Source organism: Onychostoma macrolepis, chromosome 17 (genome assembly GCF_012432095.1).
Source record: "Onychostoma macrolepis isolate SWU-2019 chromosome 17, ASM1243209v1, whole genome shotgun sequence".
Taxonomy (NCBI): domain Eukaryota; kingdom Metazoa; phylum Chordata; class Actinopteri; order Cypriniformes; family Cyprinidae; genus Onychostoma; species Onychostoma macrolepis.
This window is the reverse complement of record NC_081171.1, coordinates 19,841,946-19,855,754: the sequence shown is the minus strand read 5'-3', so window position 1 is coordinate 19,855,754 and position 13,809 is coordinate 19,841,946. Positions and strand designations below refer to the sequence as shown.

General features: G+C 36.6%; 1 protein-coding gene across 1 annotated transcript in view; it reads right to left on the bottom strand.

Annotated features, from left to right (window-relative positions):
- The window catches only part of asap2a (ArfGAP with SH3 domain, ankyrin repeat and PH domain 2a), a 68,269-nt gene that overhangs the window by 17,824 nt on the left and 36,636 nt on the right, over positions 1-13,809 (bottom strand). The window contains exons 5-11 of the mRNA XM_058750125.1: positions 7,478-7,527; positions 5,239-5,368; positions 5,062-5,147; positions 3,993-4,068; positions 3,792-3,878; positions 938-1,041; positions 714-783 (exon numbers count right to left, since the gene is read on the bottom strand). Of these exons, the coding sequence (XP_058606108.1) occupies positions 714-783; positions 938-1,041; positions 3,792-3,878; positions 3,993-4,068; positions 5,062-5,147; positions 5,239-5,368; positions 7,478-7,527 (603 nt within the window). The remainder of the gene's footprint in view (positions 1-713; positions 784-937; positions 1,042-3,791; positions 3,879-3,992; positions 4,069-5,061; positions 5,148-5,238; positions 5,369-7,477; positions 7,528-13,809) is intronic.

Here is a 13,809-nt window from a genome sequence, read left to right as displayed (position 1 = left end):
AAATTCATTTTTAAAGCATGAATATTCCCTGTGGGCTCAATTCACATGATGGCATAAATAATAATTATCATAACAACTCCTCTATCATAATAACTCTATCATAAAGACTCTTTTCTTTTATTATTAAAGGACGGGCAATTTCACTTTTCTTCCCCATTTCTATCCAATATCAACTGCTTCCGAGACCAACATAGAAGATTATTGAAACCAATACCTCTAGTAAATGGAAAGTTTTGGTGATTTCTGAGGATAAAATGGGTAATAAGTATACTCATGTAACATGATATTTGAAAGCCATCATGATTAACATTGCAAGACTATATTTTTAATCCAAAAAAGAAAAAGAAAATTAATAATAAAAGGAACAAATAGTTCCAGCCCTAAAAAGTATAATAAATAGTACTAAACATTTATGTAGGACAAGAACTATTTTTTCCTTTTTTATTTATTAATACCAGCTAATGTTTTCACTTCAAAGCTTATAGTATACATTTATTCTCATGCAAAAAAAAAGCAATTCTCTCAATACATCAGCAATAGCAGCATCAATATTTCAAGATCCTTATGCCCACCCCCATTAAAATTGTAAGTAACACCGCAGGACACTGTTGTCACTGCTCCACTTGACATTTCAACTACCCATATGTTAGTGCATGTACACATAAGCATGAAAACTAATCAGATATAAAGAAAGTCAGAGGTAGGTTACGTACCGTCCCGTGCGAGATGGTCAAATAACCATTCTTCACTGTGCACTTTCTCTTCTGCCACACTTTCCGCAGCCTGAGGAAGTAGGCAGGAAACAGTAAAAGTCAGATCAATGACTATTGAAGTGTTAAATACGTGATAAATTATGCAGGACGGACTTTACTCATCATTAACTCACTGTATGGCTTTTTAATGCACACTATGTTATGTGATGTCAAAATACGATTACCCATCACTCTTCTTGTAAAGGTTCCCGCTGCGCTCCGTCCCGTGTTCTTTGTTACCCTGGGGTTGGTGCAGACTGTAGGTGGCGCTCTGTCTAACCTGTGAGTCCTATGAGGATAACAGATATGTAAATGTATTCTCTGTACACACAGCAGCAGTGAACCACCAGCACGTCAGCAGTCAGAGGAAGTGAAAAGCAGTGTTTTTATATGGCAGTGTTGTCACTGCAGTGAGGAAATGGGAGCAGTGGGTTTCAAGTGTCCCCAGGGAGCTGAGCTCATTTGGAAACGCACTGCTTTGGAACACAAGGCTCTGAGCCAGTAATGAGAACACTGCCATTTTAGTACTAATGTTTTGAGTTGGACGAAAGCCAAAATGGGCTGTATTTTGATGGTGTGTGCTGTATAAAGCTCGGCTTAAATATAGTGCCACATGCCTCAGGGTTGGATAAAAGTAGGGTTGTTCCGATTCCGATACTAGTATCGGAAATTCCACCGATACCACAAAAAAATCTGGCATCGGTATCGGCGAGTACTTGAATCCATGTACCGATCCGATACCATTCTTAAACAAGATCTATAGTTATGCCCGCTAGCTTTGCTTACCGCTGCAAATCGGAAATCAATTCTTCTTCGCTGCTCAGAATGCAAACACAGGAAGTTGTGCACAAGCAACCACTATTTAGAGCAGCAAAGAATAAATACAAACGTGGTAGCACATTGCCAGTAAATCACTCGCATATGCGACTAAATCTTCACCCTGGGCGACTAAATAGTGTATAATATTAGCCACTGGCTAATAAATGCTCAGATTATACTCGCCAGTGTGTGAGTTGGAGGCTATGTATAAGTTTAGCACCGATATATTTTCACTCGCTGAACACTCTGACCAAGCGCTCAGAGTTTCACTCTCCGTCAAGCGATCTGGGCTATTTATCAGTTCATCTGAATGAATGCGCAGCGCACCTGTATTTGACGCATCGTAAGCTCTAGTGTGAGCTTTGCTTTTTTCCTCGCATGCAAAGAGAGAGAGAGAGAGAGTCTTATGTAGCGTCAATTCTGCTTGGTATGTAAACGATATTCTTTGTTGTATTTTCCTGTCAGAATAACGGAGTTCCTTTTGAATTCTTCATCTTTTAAGAACTGCCGGGTTCTCCGGTAGTAGGCGGAGCTAATGCGCAAGCGACAATCTCATTGGCTGGCGCTCACCTATAATCGTCCCTGTTTTGATTTCAGCAAATCAGTTCAAGCTTAACGCAGACAACGTGATTAATATTCATGAATCCAGCAGCTCGTTAATCCTTAGTGCGTTTTATATTGTTCTTAGTAGAATTCATAGTATGATTATTATCTTATCAGTATTATTGATAGTTTCCATTTTCAGAGAAACACTGAATGACCAAAAAGCACCACCACCAGTTCAGTTAAAATGACTGTATTCATGGTTACCAAGTTTTAATTCTAATTGCTAAAGTTATATCATTAAATAATACTCGATTATCATAATACATTTATAATGCTTCACTGACTGATGTTAAGAGTGTACTTTTAGATATTTAAATAGATTTTAAAAATGGAATGCCATTTTCCAAACATTATATATTATATTTTTTTGTTTACTCGCCAGACTATCTATCTATCTATCTATCTATCTATCTATCTATCTATCTATGGTGAAGCACACCATAAAATAATTGTATCTATACAGATCTAGTAGTACATACAGCTGTATAACCAGATACACACCCAGGTATCGGATCAGTACTCAGTATCGGCCGATACCCTGAGCCTAGGTATCGGAATCGGTATCGGGAAGGGAAAAAGGGTATCGGAACATCTCTAGATAAAAGACATCAGCCGCAACATTGTATGAACTGCACTCAGAGCCTTAGATTTAATTAATCTGCACTGCATGTTTGTTTTTCTTTTCTTTTACATTTTGCAAACAATTCCAGGAAATGGCAAAGGCGCAAGTATGATCATGTATACCAAGCAGACACTTACTCTCCTAGACTTCGTTACCAAAGGACGGTAGCATTAAAGAAGAGAAGAGAAGACAGCATTCTTCAGACAGATTACAAAAAACATTTTGCACACTAAAACAACATTGGTATATACTGCAAGAATGTATCAAACATTGTGTGACATCATTGGCCAGGTATTTTTATGTTATGGCTAATAATTAATTTTTAAAAATCTAGAGTATGCAGCCAGAAATAGAAAAAAATGAACCAATATCATCCAAATAAGTCTATGATGTCTACAGAAAAAAATTTACATTCCTACTGGAAAAAAAAAAAAAAAAATCAATCAATAATTGTGGCCAAAACCAATTAGATATTGATGGATGGATGGATGGATGGATAGTCAGATAGACAGGTAGTTAGAAATAAATTCATTTGACCAAAACCAATGTGATCACATATATCTATAAACCTAAAGTAAACAAGGCCAAAAATAAATAAATAAATTGTGCACTCCTATAATAAACAGGGATGTCATGTGTAACCCAGATGGCGAGACAATTAAAACTCTTACTTGTTCACGTGGAGTTAAGAGGATTGTTAACTTCTGATTATTTTCATTTAGATTAAATGTGTGTAATCTCTTAATGTCTGTAATCATAAAACGCCAAAGCTACTTGATTGAGGAAACACTTAAATGTCTTGAGAGTGACTAAAGCTTAAGAGGGTGAGAAAACTGGCAGAAAGATAAGACCGTAGAGACTGATGACCAGTTTCCCCATTCAGTGTTTACGGAGCAGAAGTCCTAAACCATTTTAATCTAGAGCTATAAACGCACTGTGAATAGTGCTGTGGTTTGTGAATTGCGTGGGATTTGATTTGAGAAAGGACTAACCTCTTTCTGCTCCACTTGCAGAGCGGTCTTTAGCACGTCCCGTAACTGGGTTAGCTGCCTGCGTTCTTCATCTTGTACCTGTTTGATCTGAACACAGCAGTGGAAACAGGATTTATGAAGGTAAAAATGAGAATTGACCAAGAGATCAGTGGTGTGAGCCAGTGTAAGGCTGGCATGTAGCGCTTCAGAAGAATCACTCACCGAGTGCAAGTCTGTGGCGAGTTTCTCTATTGAGGGTTTGAGGTTGTCCACTGCTTTGAGACCATCTTGAAAGAAGCTACAATAGAAGACATAATGCCAGTTCATTTCCAAATAATTAAACACACCCTCCATTTTAGTTGAAGAAGTGATAAAAACAACAGGTTTTTGAGCAAAACATTCCAGAATATCTAGAGAAACGATCAGTCATTTTCTTAAAAAAATTTAAATGTATATACTTTTTAAACACCAATGCTTGTCTTGCACTAGCTCTGCGATGCGAGTCAGAACTACTACTTCCGCCTACGTCACGCGTGACCTTTCCAACATGATTACATAATGCGTGAAGTCGAGCTAGTTGGACCCTATGAAATCCGTTTAGTTTTTTCCCAAATTCCCAAAATTGTAATTTTCTTTACACCTTTTTAATGGTTAAATTAAATATTATTAATCAAAAAGCACGTCTAATTAATTGAAATCATGAAATTTATACAATTTCACATCAATTTATTAAAAGTTTAACAAAAATTACATGTTTAGGGCCCTATGAAATGTTTTATTTTTTCACAGCATATTTATTTATTTTTTTCCTTTGTTTTAGCATGACTAATTGTTTGAATAGATAAAAACAATTAAACTTATCAAAATTTATTCTTAAAGTAGCCTTTTGAAATGTTTTTCCCCAAGAAATTCTGTGCTGTGTATTAATTATTTTCTGCTTATCCAATGAAAGCATAAAACATTCATTTCATTTATCTTTTAATTACTGAAAATTAAACAAACTTTTTTTTTTTTTTTAGAAAATGACATTGTTTCTCTAGATAAGATCCTTATTCCTTGGCTGGGATCCTTTGATGCTGCACTGAAACTGCAATTTGGACCTTCAACCCGTTGGCTATCATTGAAGTCCACTATATGCAGAAAAATACTGAAATGTTTTCCTCAAAAACCTTAATTTCTTTTTGACTGAAAAAAGAAAGAAAGACAAACATCTTGGATGACATGGGGGTGAGTAAATTATTTGTTCAAGCCTTTTTTTAAGAGAAACATTCAGAAACGTGGCCAGACGTACTTGCACTGTGCGTGAAAGTATTTGATGAGATTCTGAAGCAAGTCGACACCTTTCTTGATCTTGATTTCGTTGACTTTGAGGAGGTACTGTAACAAAACAATAGAGGAGACTGAAGCAAACACACAGCACAGGAAATGCCTATTACAGGATTCTCCAATGAAATGAGTCGCCTCTGACCTCACACATCTGAAGCTGAAAGAAACGGCGCTCCTTCTCCATCTCCTCTGCTATCTCCGCTCCACTGATCTCCGTCCGAATCATTCCGTGTTGTCGGGCGTGCTCTTTTTTCTCCTTCTCGATTTTAGAACTGCGTGAAACACACAGACCACCTTAAAAAAAAATTCAGACACACAATCGCAAACACACGCACAGGAAACACTCATGCAGCAGGGCATTCTTTTTCATATGCTCCAGCGGCATATTGTACCCCACGTTACGGATGCAGCATTTCCTCTGTGGGGAAGGAGGGCCCTGCTCTCAGACACAGGATTCCAGAGAGAGCCTCATGCGTTTGGTTTAGGCCTTTATACGCTCTTAGCTGAAGCAGGCTGGCCATTTCTGGAACCTCTGCTTTCAGAGTTTGAAGCCTAGCGAGAGATGGCTGAACACTAGAAGCCATTTCCAAAACAAAATATTTCTAGTCAGCGATAGTACAAAATGAAAAGGTAAAACAAGATTGTGATAAAATGCATCAAGCGCTGAATGAAGTGATGTGTTAGCATGAGGAGCTGCCTCTGACAGCAATTTTGATTTCTGTATTAGGTTCAGTGTTGGGGAGAAGGCCATTAATTAATAAAAATAATTGACTCTAAAAATGTTATGCATTTCTATCCTCTGCTGAGCACAAAATAATTTTAGTTAGTCTAATGAAAATCATTGGCTTGTTTCCCAACATTCTTCAAAATATCTTGTGATCCACAGAAGAAAAAGTCAAAGTTTTGTTACAACATGAGGGTGAGTAAATTATGACCATCTATAATGTTTATAATTATACTTATGACTTTTTATAGTTTTAATAAATTTATGAGCTTTTTAAATTCAATGAACCATTTCAAAAAGTTGCTGATTATTTTATTTGTAGCAGGGGGGAATTTGTTTTTGCATTTTAGTCGCCAAGCCAAATTTTATGGCTATTTTCATGGCGAAAGCAATTAAATAAATTATATAAATATTACAACCTATTTAACATTATCTTTGACACCATCATTGATAAAAACTCCAAAATGTTGTCTAGTAAAATCATTGTTTAATGAAATATATTTATTTGTTCTCATTTCATTTTCATATAGTTCAAAATGACTTTAGACTTTTCTTGTTTTAAATTCATACAAGTCCAAAAATATAACTTTTAGTGATAATTAAATCCAATTATGATTAGCTTGTCGTTGAGATGTCGGTTTATTTAGCAGCTTCCCCAATGATTACTTTAGGTATTGCATCTGTACATCTGACAGATGGAAGAAATAAACCTAAACAGACTCCCTCATGTCAGTACATCACTTCCACCGATGACTGTAAAGAACAGTCCACCATTTTCTGCAACAAAGATTATGTTCAATTTCAAACCAGTCAAAAACAAAACACAAAAATGGTGGAGTGTTGCTTTCATCTTTGGGAGAAAGAAACACACGCAAACAAACAAGTAAATATGAATCGTGATTTGATGTCTCCTGCTGTTCACCTGCATTTCTGAGGCACCACATTATTTTTAGTGTCAGATTCATTGTCTCTTAAACAAACACAGCAAGATCTTCAGCACACTCATTAGCAGGATATTTGCACAAATGAAGCCTACAGCTCAAACTGCGACTTGCGAGAAAGGCGAAAGCTTTGCACAGACACAGAGATTGAAGTGAACTCAAACTGTAGTGGCGGTGACGATGAAAACCAGTTTAATGGAGTCAGGGCCAGTGTCACGTTAGAGGACGGTTTCGTTTCTTTCTGTCTGGAAACATGAAGGTATTGGTCACAATCAAACACCGGAGATTATATCCAGCGATGGGGGGTGAAATATGTATTTGACTGAGCAAAACTGCCGATGATGGAAAACAGCAATGATATTAAAAAAGACAGCACCTGGCTTCAACGGTAAATCGATTAATCGAATGACGTGTTATAAGAAAATGTATTACCCTTTCAGTAAAGAATGTCCCTTGCAGCTTGGAAAATATATAAAAAGTGCTACATAAATGTCATACATTGTCGCATGCACAGCAATCAGTGTGATAGCAGAGGATAGGAATACAGGAAGTGAGGTGGTAACAATGACAGCTCATTATCCAGAGTGCTGGGCGCCACTGATCCCTCATTTGACACTCAGGACACTGACATTTCCTTTCAATTTAATTAATTTTCAGACTAAGATTTAAGCAAACATGCTTGACAGAAATGAATGAATTCTTTGAAAATCTCTTACACTTTAGTCTCATAGTCTTTCCAGGCTTTATCAAAGGGCTTCTTGAGATCCTGCAAAAGAAAGAGAGGGGATATTCATTAGACAGACTTGGGAGTATGACTCAACTTTCATGTTGACATCCGCAGCTTAACCCAAATAACTGAGGAAAAACAGGCCTGAGCAGAAGCGTCGTCTCACTGAACCAGACGTTTTAGTGTCAGCATAATGTCTGGTCCACACTGCAGATGCAATGCTTTTTGTTTCTTTTTTTTTCTGAACATCATGATACGCCTTCAGCATTGTCACACAATTCAAAGTTGGCTCACTGGTTGTGTGCTGAATGCACTGAAGAACATTAACACAGCATGTCAAGGGTGTTTAGATTTGATGTCTCAGCCAGCCAATCAGATTGGAGCTTTTTGTTTTGCACAAAAATGGCAAGGTTTAAAGCTTAGACTAGCAGAAGAGTGGCATAAATTCATCACTCAGATGCCAAGCTCAGTGTATCACACATGATGTCATGCTCACAAAGAAAGTACCTGATGTAACGCCAGTGCTGTATTCTGTAATGACATCATCTGAAAGCTTTAGGGAAATTCTGCTTGTGCAAACAAAGCGTTCTCCAGCAGCTCTACTGAGGGTTTACTCTAATAACAGAAGGCTGTGTTTGAAGAGGGACTTCCTAAGAGTCCTACTAACTCTGTTAATGTGCTTCCATAACAGATGTTGTACACAGCTTGAGTTGTGCTGAAATCAGTCTCATCTGTGCCAGCAAAATGGCTCAGTAAGAGAAGTTTGACAAGAAAATGATTTCCACATAGATTCTCCAAAAATTCCATACTTGAATCAATGTAACAGAAATTAGAAGAGATGAGAAGTGCCCATTTAAAGAGGTCCTATTATGCTCTTTTACAAAGTCTTGATTTTGTTTTGGGGGTGTACTAGAACGTGCTCTCATGCTTGGTGGTTCGAAAAATGCATTATTTTTCACATAATTTACATTATTACAATACCTCTCTCCCCAGCCTGGCACAAACGGCTCGATTAGTTCCGGATTTGATGAAGGCCCACCTTCCAAAAAACTAAATGTGTTATGATTGGTTAGCTGTACCAGTTCGTTGTGATTGGCGAACAGCTTAGACGGCGTTTCAGTATTGCCCCGCCCCCTTGCCAAAGCAGCAAGTTCCATCTGGCGTCAATATTGCCATATCAATTTGAGCCGGATTCAGATCCCGAGAATATTGAACAAGAGGATCGCGCAGAACCTTTGCACGCACGGATATTGCAAGACATATTAGAGTGGTAACGTTATTGTTGTTTTTCTGAAGACAGTCGGTTTCCTTCAGAAATACAGTGGTATAAAAACACCCGCATTGGGTTTCGATTTTGAAACGTGCAGTGCTCATGTTTATTCAACACAGTCAACGTCTTTTGGAAAATCTATTTGTGGTGGTCAGTTTTGATATTGTGGCGGGCGCCACAAATAAATCAATGTATGGGAAACACTGTAATCTCATAATTGAAGTGTAAATTCTGCAGATTACATCATTTTCCAGTGTTGTACTGTCAGAAATTTATAAAAACGTTTTCATAATTGTAACATACATAATTATTCAGGTGCATGTTTAATAATTTGCGAAAACTTGACGCTACAGCAGCACTTCTTCGTCGTCGTCTTTGTCTGATGTACTCAACCAAGCGTTCTAACCACGACCTCATCCCTCCCCACCCCCCAACCATTTGAATTTCCGTAGGCGGGATTTATTTTAATGATATTCTAATGGGTCTATTTGTGATATCACAACACCCGGAAAAAAAGTCTGTAGTCCAAACGAGCGGTTCGTTGTAGTTCTTGAAAAGGGATTTTTTTTTTACGAAATATCTCCCTTTGGAGTGGTCTTTGAGATTTGTAACTTTGTAGATCTTTTTTATGCCCAAACATTCACACTACACACGGACTAAAATTCGAAAAGTGAAAAAGCATAATAGGACCCCTTTAAATATAAATACATAAAAGGTACGTATATCTATAAATGATATGTAACTTATTTAATGTTACATAATTGCTGTGGATTTTAAAAAAAGTGTTGCAATTTTTATGTAACTCTAATGTGTAAATATGATCAGATCGATTCAATAACACCATCTGTCATTTGCTTTAAACAGAAAAATCATCTACCAACCAAGCTGCTTTTTTTCAATATTAGGGTTGTGCCGATAGACGATAGTATCGTGTATCCGCGATAGTCAGAGATATCGCCTGTTATTGATGCCTTTAATGATAGCAAGGCAATTAACTAGGCGCCTATCATTAGCGATGCAGCGCAGAGACGCTTCAGAAACGTGCCGCAGCACAGCTGGTATAAACACAAGTACTGATTTGAGAGGCCGCGATCAGCTCTGGTGGCCGTGTCGGAGCCATAATGCGTCGCAGACATGTGCAGTCAGTGTATTCATCATACAGCTTCACTGTCAGTGATTATAATGTATTTTTTTTAAAGTGCACTGATTATAATGGAAGTGTTTTTTTAAAGTGCATAATACTCGCACTAAACTGAAGTCAGTTATGATGTTCTTCGGTAACGTATATGTTCTTTTCTTATTTTCTGTAGCTACTTCTTAAATAACTGAGGAAATGTAAGCTTTATAATTACTTGCAATGTAACGTACAATGTTTCTATTAAATTGTTATCATGTTAAATACAAATTAATTCATATTAAAACATTAGGCTGCTTTTAGCCTTACGCTGGAGTGACTTTCCGGCAATTAAACTAAGTAAGTAATTAAATAAATTAGCACGAAAATATTGTGTATCGATGATCTCACAGACTGAGGATAGGATGATATGACAATTGAGCATATTGTCCAACACTATATATGCAATGAAAATGCTCAGTGATCACAAGATGTGAAGTCCAAAACAATATAAACTTAATTTTAAAAAATTACATAAAAATGAAATAATATGACATAAAAAAATGTTAATAATAAAATAAAATAAAAATAAATCTGCTAAAGGGCTGCAACTAATCAAAAAATTACGGTAGGGACCAATTCTCACAATTAACTAGTTGCCTATTAGCATGTTATTTTTTTATAATAACATATTGGCTGTTTATTAGTACTTATAGCACATATTCTGTAACACCATATTCTGCATCCCTAATCCTACCCAATACCTAAACTTAACCTTTTAAGTTACCTTACTAACTATTAATAAGCAACCAATTAGGAGTTTGAGGCAAAAGTCATAGTTAATGGTTTGTTAATAGCGAGAATTGGACCTTAAAATAAAGTGTGACCAAAATTACATATTACAATAAAAATAATCAACTAAAAATGTATGTGATGATGTCACATTATGATAGTGAAAAATGTTAAAAATCTTAAAATACACAATTTTGTTACATTTTGTAGTTATGGTTTTATATTTTACAGCACATACAGGTGTGAAGACACATGTCAATCAAACACGGTGCAACAGAGATGAACAGGCTCATTCGTCTTACAACTTAACATTGTGTTTTGGGTTATTCAAACTCACTTTGTAATGTAACCTCAATATTTTAAAATATTTTGGCACACAATAACACCATGTTATACAGAAATCTATTTATGCATTGTGCAAGATGATTAAAAAAAATCTGATTTAACTGAAGAAATAAATCAACAAATTAAGAGATTATAAAAATGGTGGGTAGTTGCAGTTCTAGTCTGGGGCTGTTTTTAAAACAGTTTGAATGAGAGTGATCTTTAGGGCTCATTATAGGACGGATCTCAATCACCAAAAGGGCCACTTCAGGGATTCAGAGAATGACCGTTCAGTAATTCAACCTATTAACTCTTGAACACAGAAGAGAGTGGACATAGAGAGACAAAGGGAGGCATTTCTGAATGGCATTACACACTGTCTCGAGCTGCTTCATGTTGCTTTGACTGAACTATAAATCATCATTCCTCACCAGACAGCACCAGGATACATATCTCAAACAAGCTGAGTCACATAGTGTCACCTGGACTTTCAGACCGCCAGAGGGGTCAAAAAAGCTTGAGTGGGTGGGTTTCACAGCTCAGCGGTCTTCAGCGCTGACATCACTCCCTCGGAGACCGACAAAACAGTATACACCAGCAAAGCCAGTCCAACCAACTGAACAGAGGAAGTGTCGTTCACAAACACACACTGTAAGACAATAGATCCAGCTGAGGAGCAGACAGCACCATCATCAAGTTGAGAGGTTTTGGCATGATGTCAGCTCGTCTGTGCGTTGGTTTTATGAGGATTGCAATTCAGCCTCCCTCAGCATTTTAGACGACATGCAACTCAGGGTCAAGAAATGGGAACATCGGGGGTCAAGCTTTCTGACATATTGCAATCCCTAACTATTTACAAGTTGAATAAATTACTAATAAACATTAGTTATCATTGTTGCATTCCTCCCCATCTAAAATAGTGAGAAGGTAACAATAGAGAAAAAATGACTATTAATAAATGAGAATTTAACAAACATGGAGAGTAACAGGATACCATCATCTTCTGCTCCAGAATACAAAAAAACAACTTAACTGAAAAATAAGTAGATTTTAATTAAACATAAGAAAAGTACAACAAGTTCTAAACTTACTAAATAACCTATGAAAAAAAGGGGCAAAAAATTAAAATAAACACTTGACATTAATGTTAATCTACGAATATTTAACAGACCGTAAATCCAAAAGACAGGTAACAAAACAGATGACCTCGTAATGACACCAAAGACATTTCATTTCAAAGATCCATTTGCTGATGGGTTAATGAGGCACAGGTTCAGGTTAATGACTGGAATGACGGCTGAAGACAAGGCCTGTAATCTCCCCCCATTAGCGGCGTCCCCCTACAGCGCTCTGAATCAAGCCTGATGCTGACGCAGACCGTTCTGAGACCATTAGCACTTCATAACTGCAGCTGTCAGTGTCCTCCCAATCACCTCTACAGCAAACTGACACAAAGCAGGATTTACATCTTCTTCTGGGGTGGATTTATATGGGAATTTGTTTTAACCATCATTTTAACTCAAATCAGTTTACTTGGCATCCATCAAGTAAATGAAGAAAGGTAATTGTAATATTATTCCTCATAAATGCTTTATATCTCACTTTTTTTTTCCGACAATTTCATTAACTGTGATTTTATATCTCACATTGTGACTAGTCTTTATACAAAATAAAATTGAAAAAATGAAATAAAATAAACCTTATATTACATTACACTACATTATATTAGGGGTGTAATAATATACACATATTCGTATTGAACCATTCGGTACGAGGCTTTCGGTTTGGTACACATTACAAACCGAACGATTCGTTGGACTAGTTCTATTACATTTGGAAAATAAAAGAGATTAAAGTGTGTAAAATATAATGTTATATGCTGAAAGCTCTGCCATTACTCCGTCATTCCATTTTTACTTTCACTTTCATAGTGAATTGACAGATTAAGACGTTCACCGGCATAACTCTTGCGCAAAGTTTGCACATTGCTTATGTGATATCCATTGGCTCGCCTTAAGAGTTTGAAACAGAAATATTTCCAAGATTGCGAAAAAGTACCAAACCGTGACACCACTGTGTCGTATCGAACCGAACCATGAAGTGTATGAACTGTTACAACCTATATTATATTATAATACTTGGGATTTAAACAAACTATAAACAAACCCTGTTCTGCAAGAAAATTCTGTCCAGTTTTCATATGCGATTTGTCTGTTCAAACCAGCAGAAAAAAATGAAAAAGCAGACGGGCTGAATAAAAAAGCAAATGCACTCTCTGACAGTAGGTGGCTCTTATAAGAAAAGCAGGAATACTCCACTTAACACAATACACAAAGTGCATGCTTGTCACAGAAAAGAAAACAAGATAAAATAGTATTTACGATTTTATTTTAAACAGCTGATTTGATTTTTGTATTTGCTATGTACTAATGCACCACCAAGTCATAGTTTTATGTAACAGTAGTGACTCTGGGCATGTGACCAAAAGTGTGAATCTCATTGGTCCCTTAAAAAAAAAAAAAAAAATCCATAGCATTGATGGTATGCAAATATTTGAACAAACAAATTCAAATTAAAATGTTTTTACACACCATAAAAAAAAAACTAATTGCATTGGTGTTAACCAATGAATTTAGTATGAGAAATAGTACCCACTAGGCAGTGATGTGATTGCTACCTCAGATGGAAAGAAGCACTTGTAGGTCACTGTGTAGGTCCAAACACATCAGTTCACTATTAAGGCCCAATTAATGCCTGTAGGGTCTCACTGATTCAGTTAACCGTGCTTTCATTTTTAACTACACATTTAAGGAATCACTTC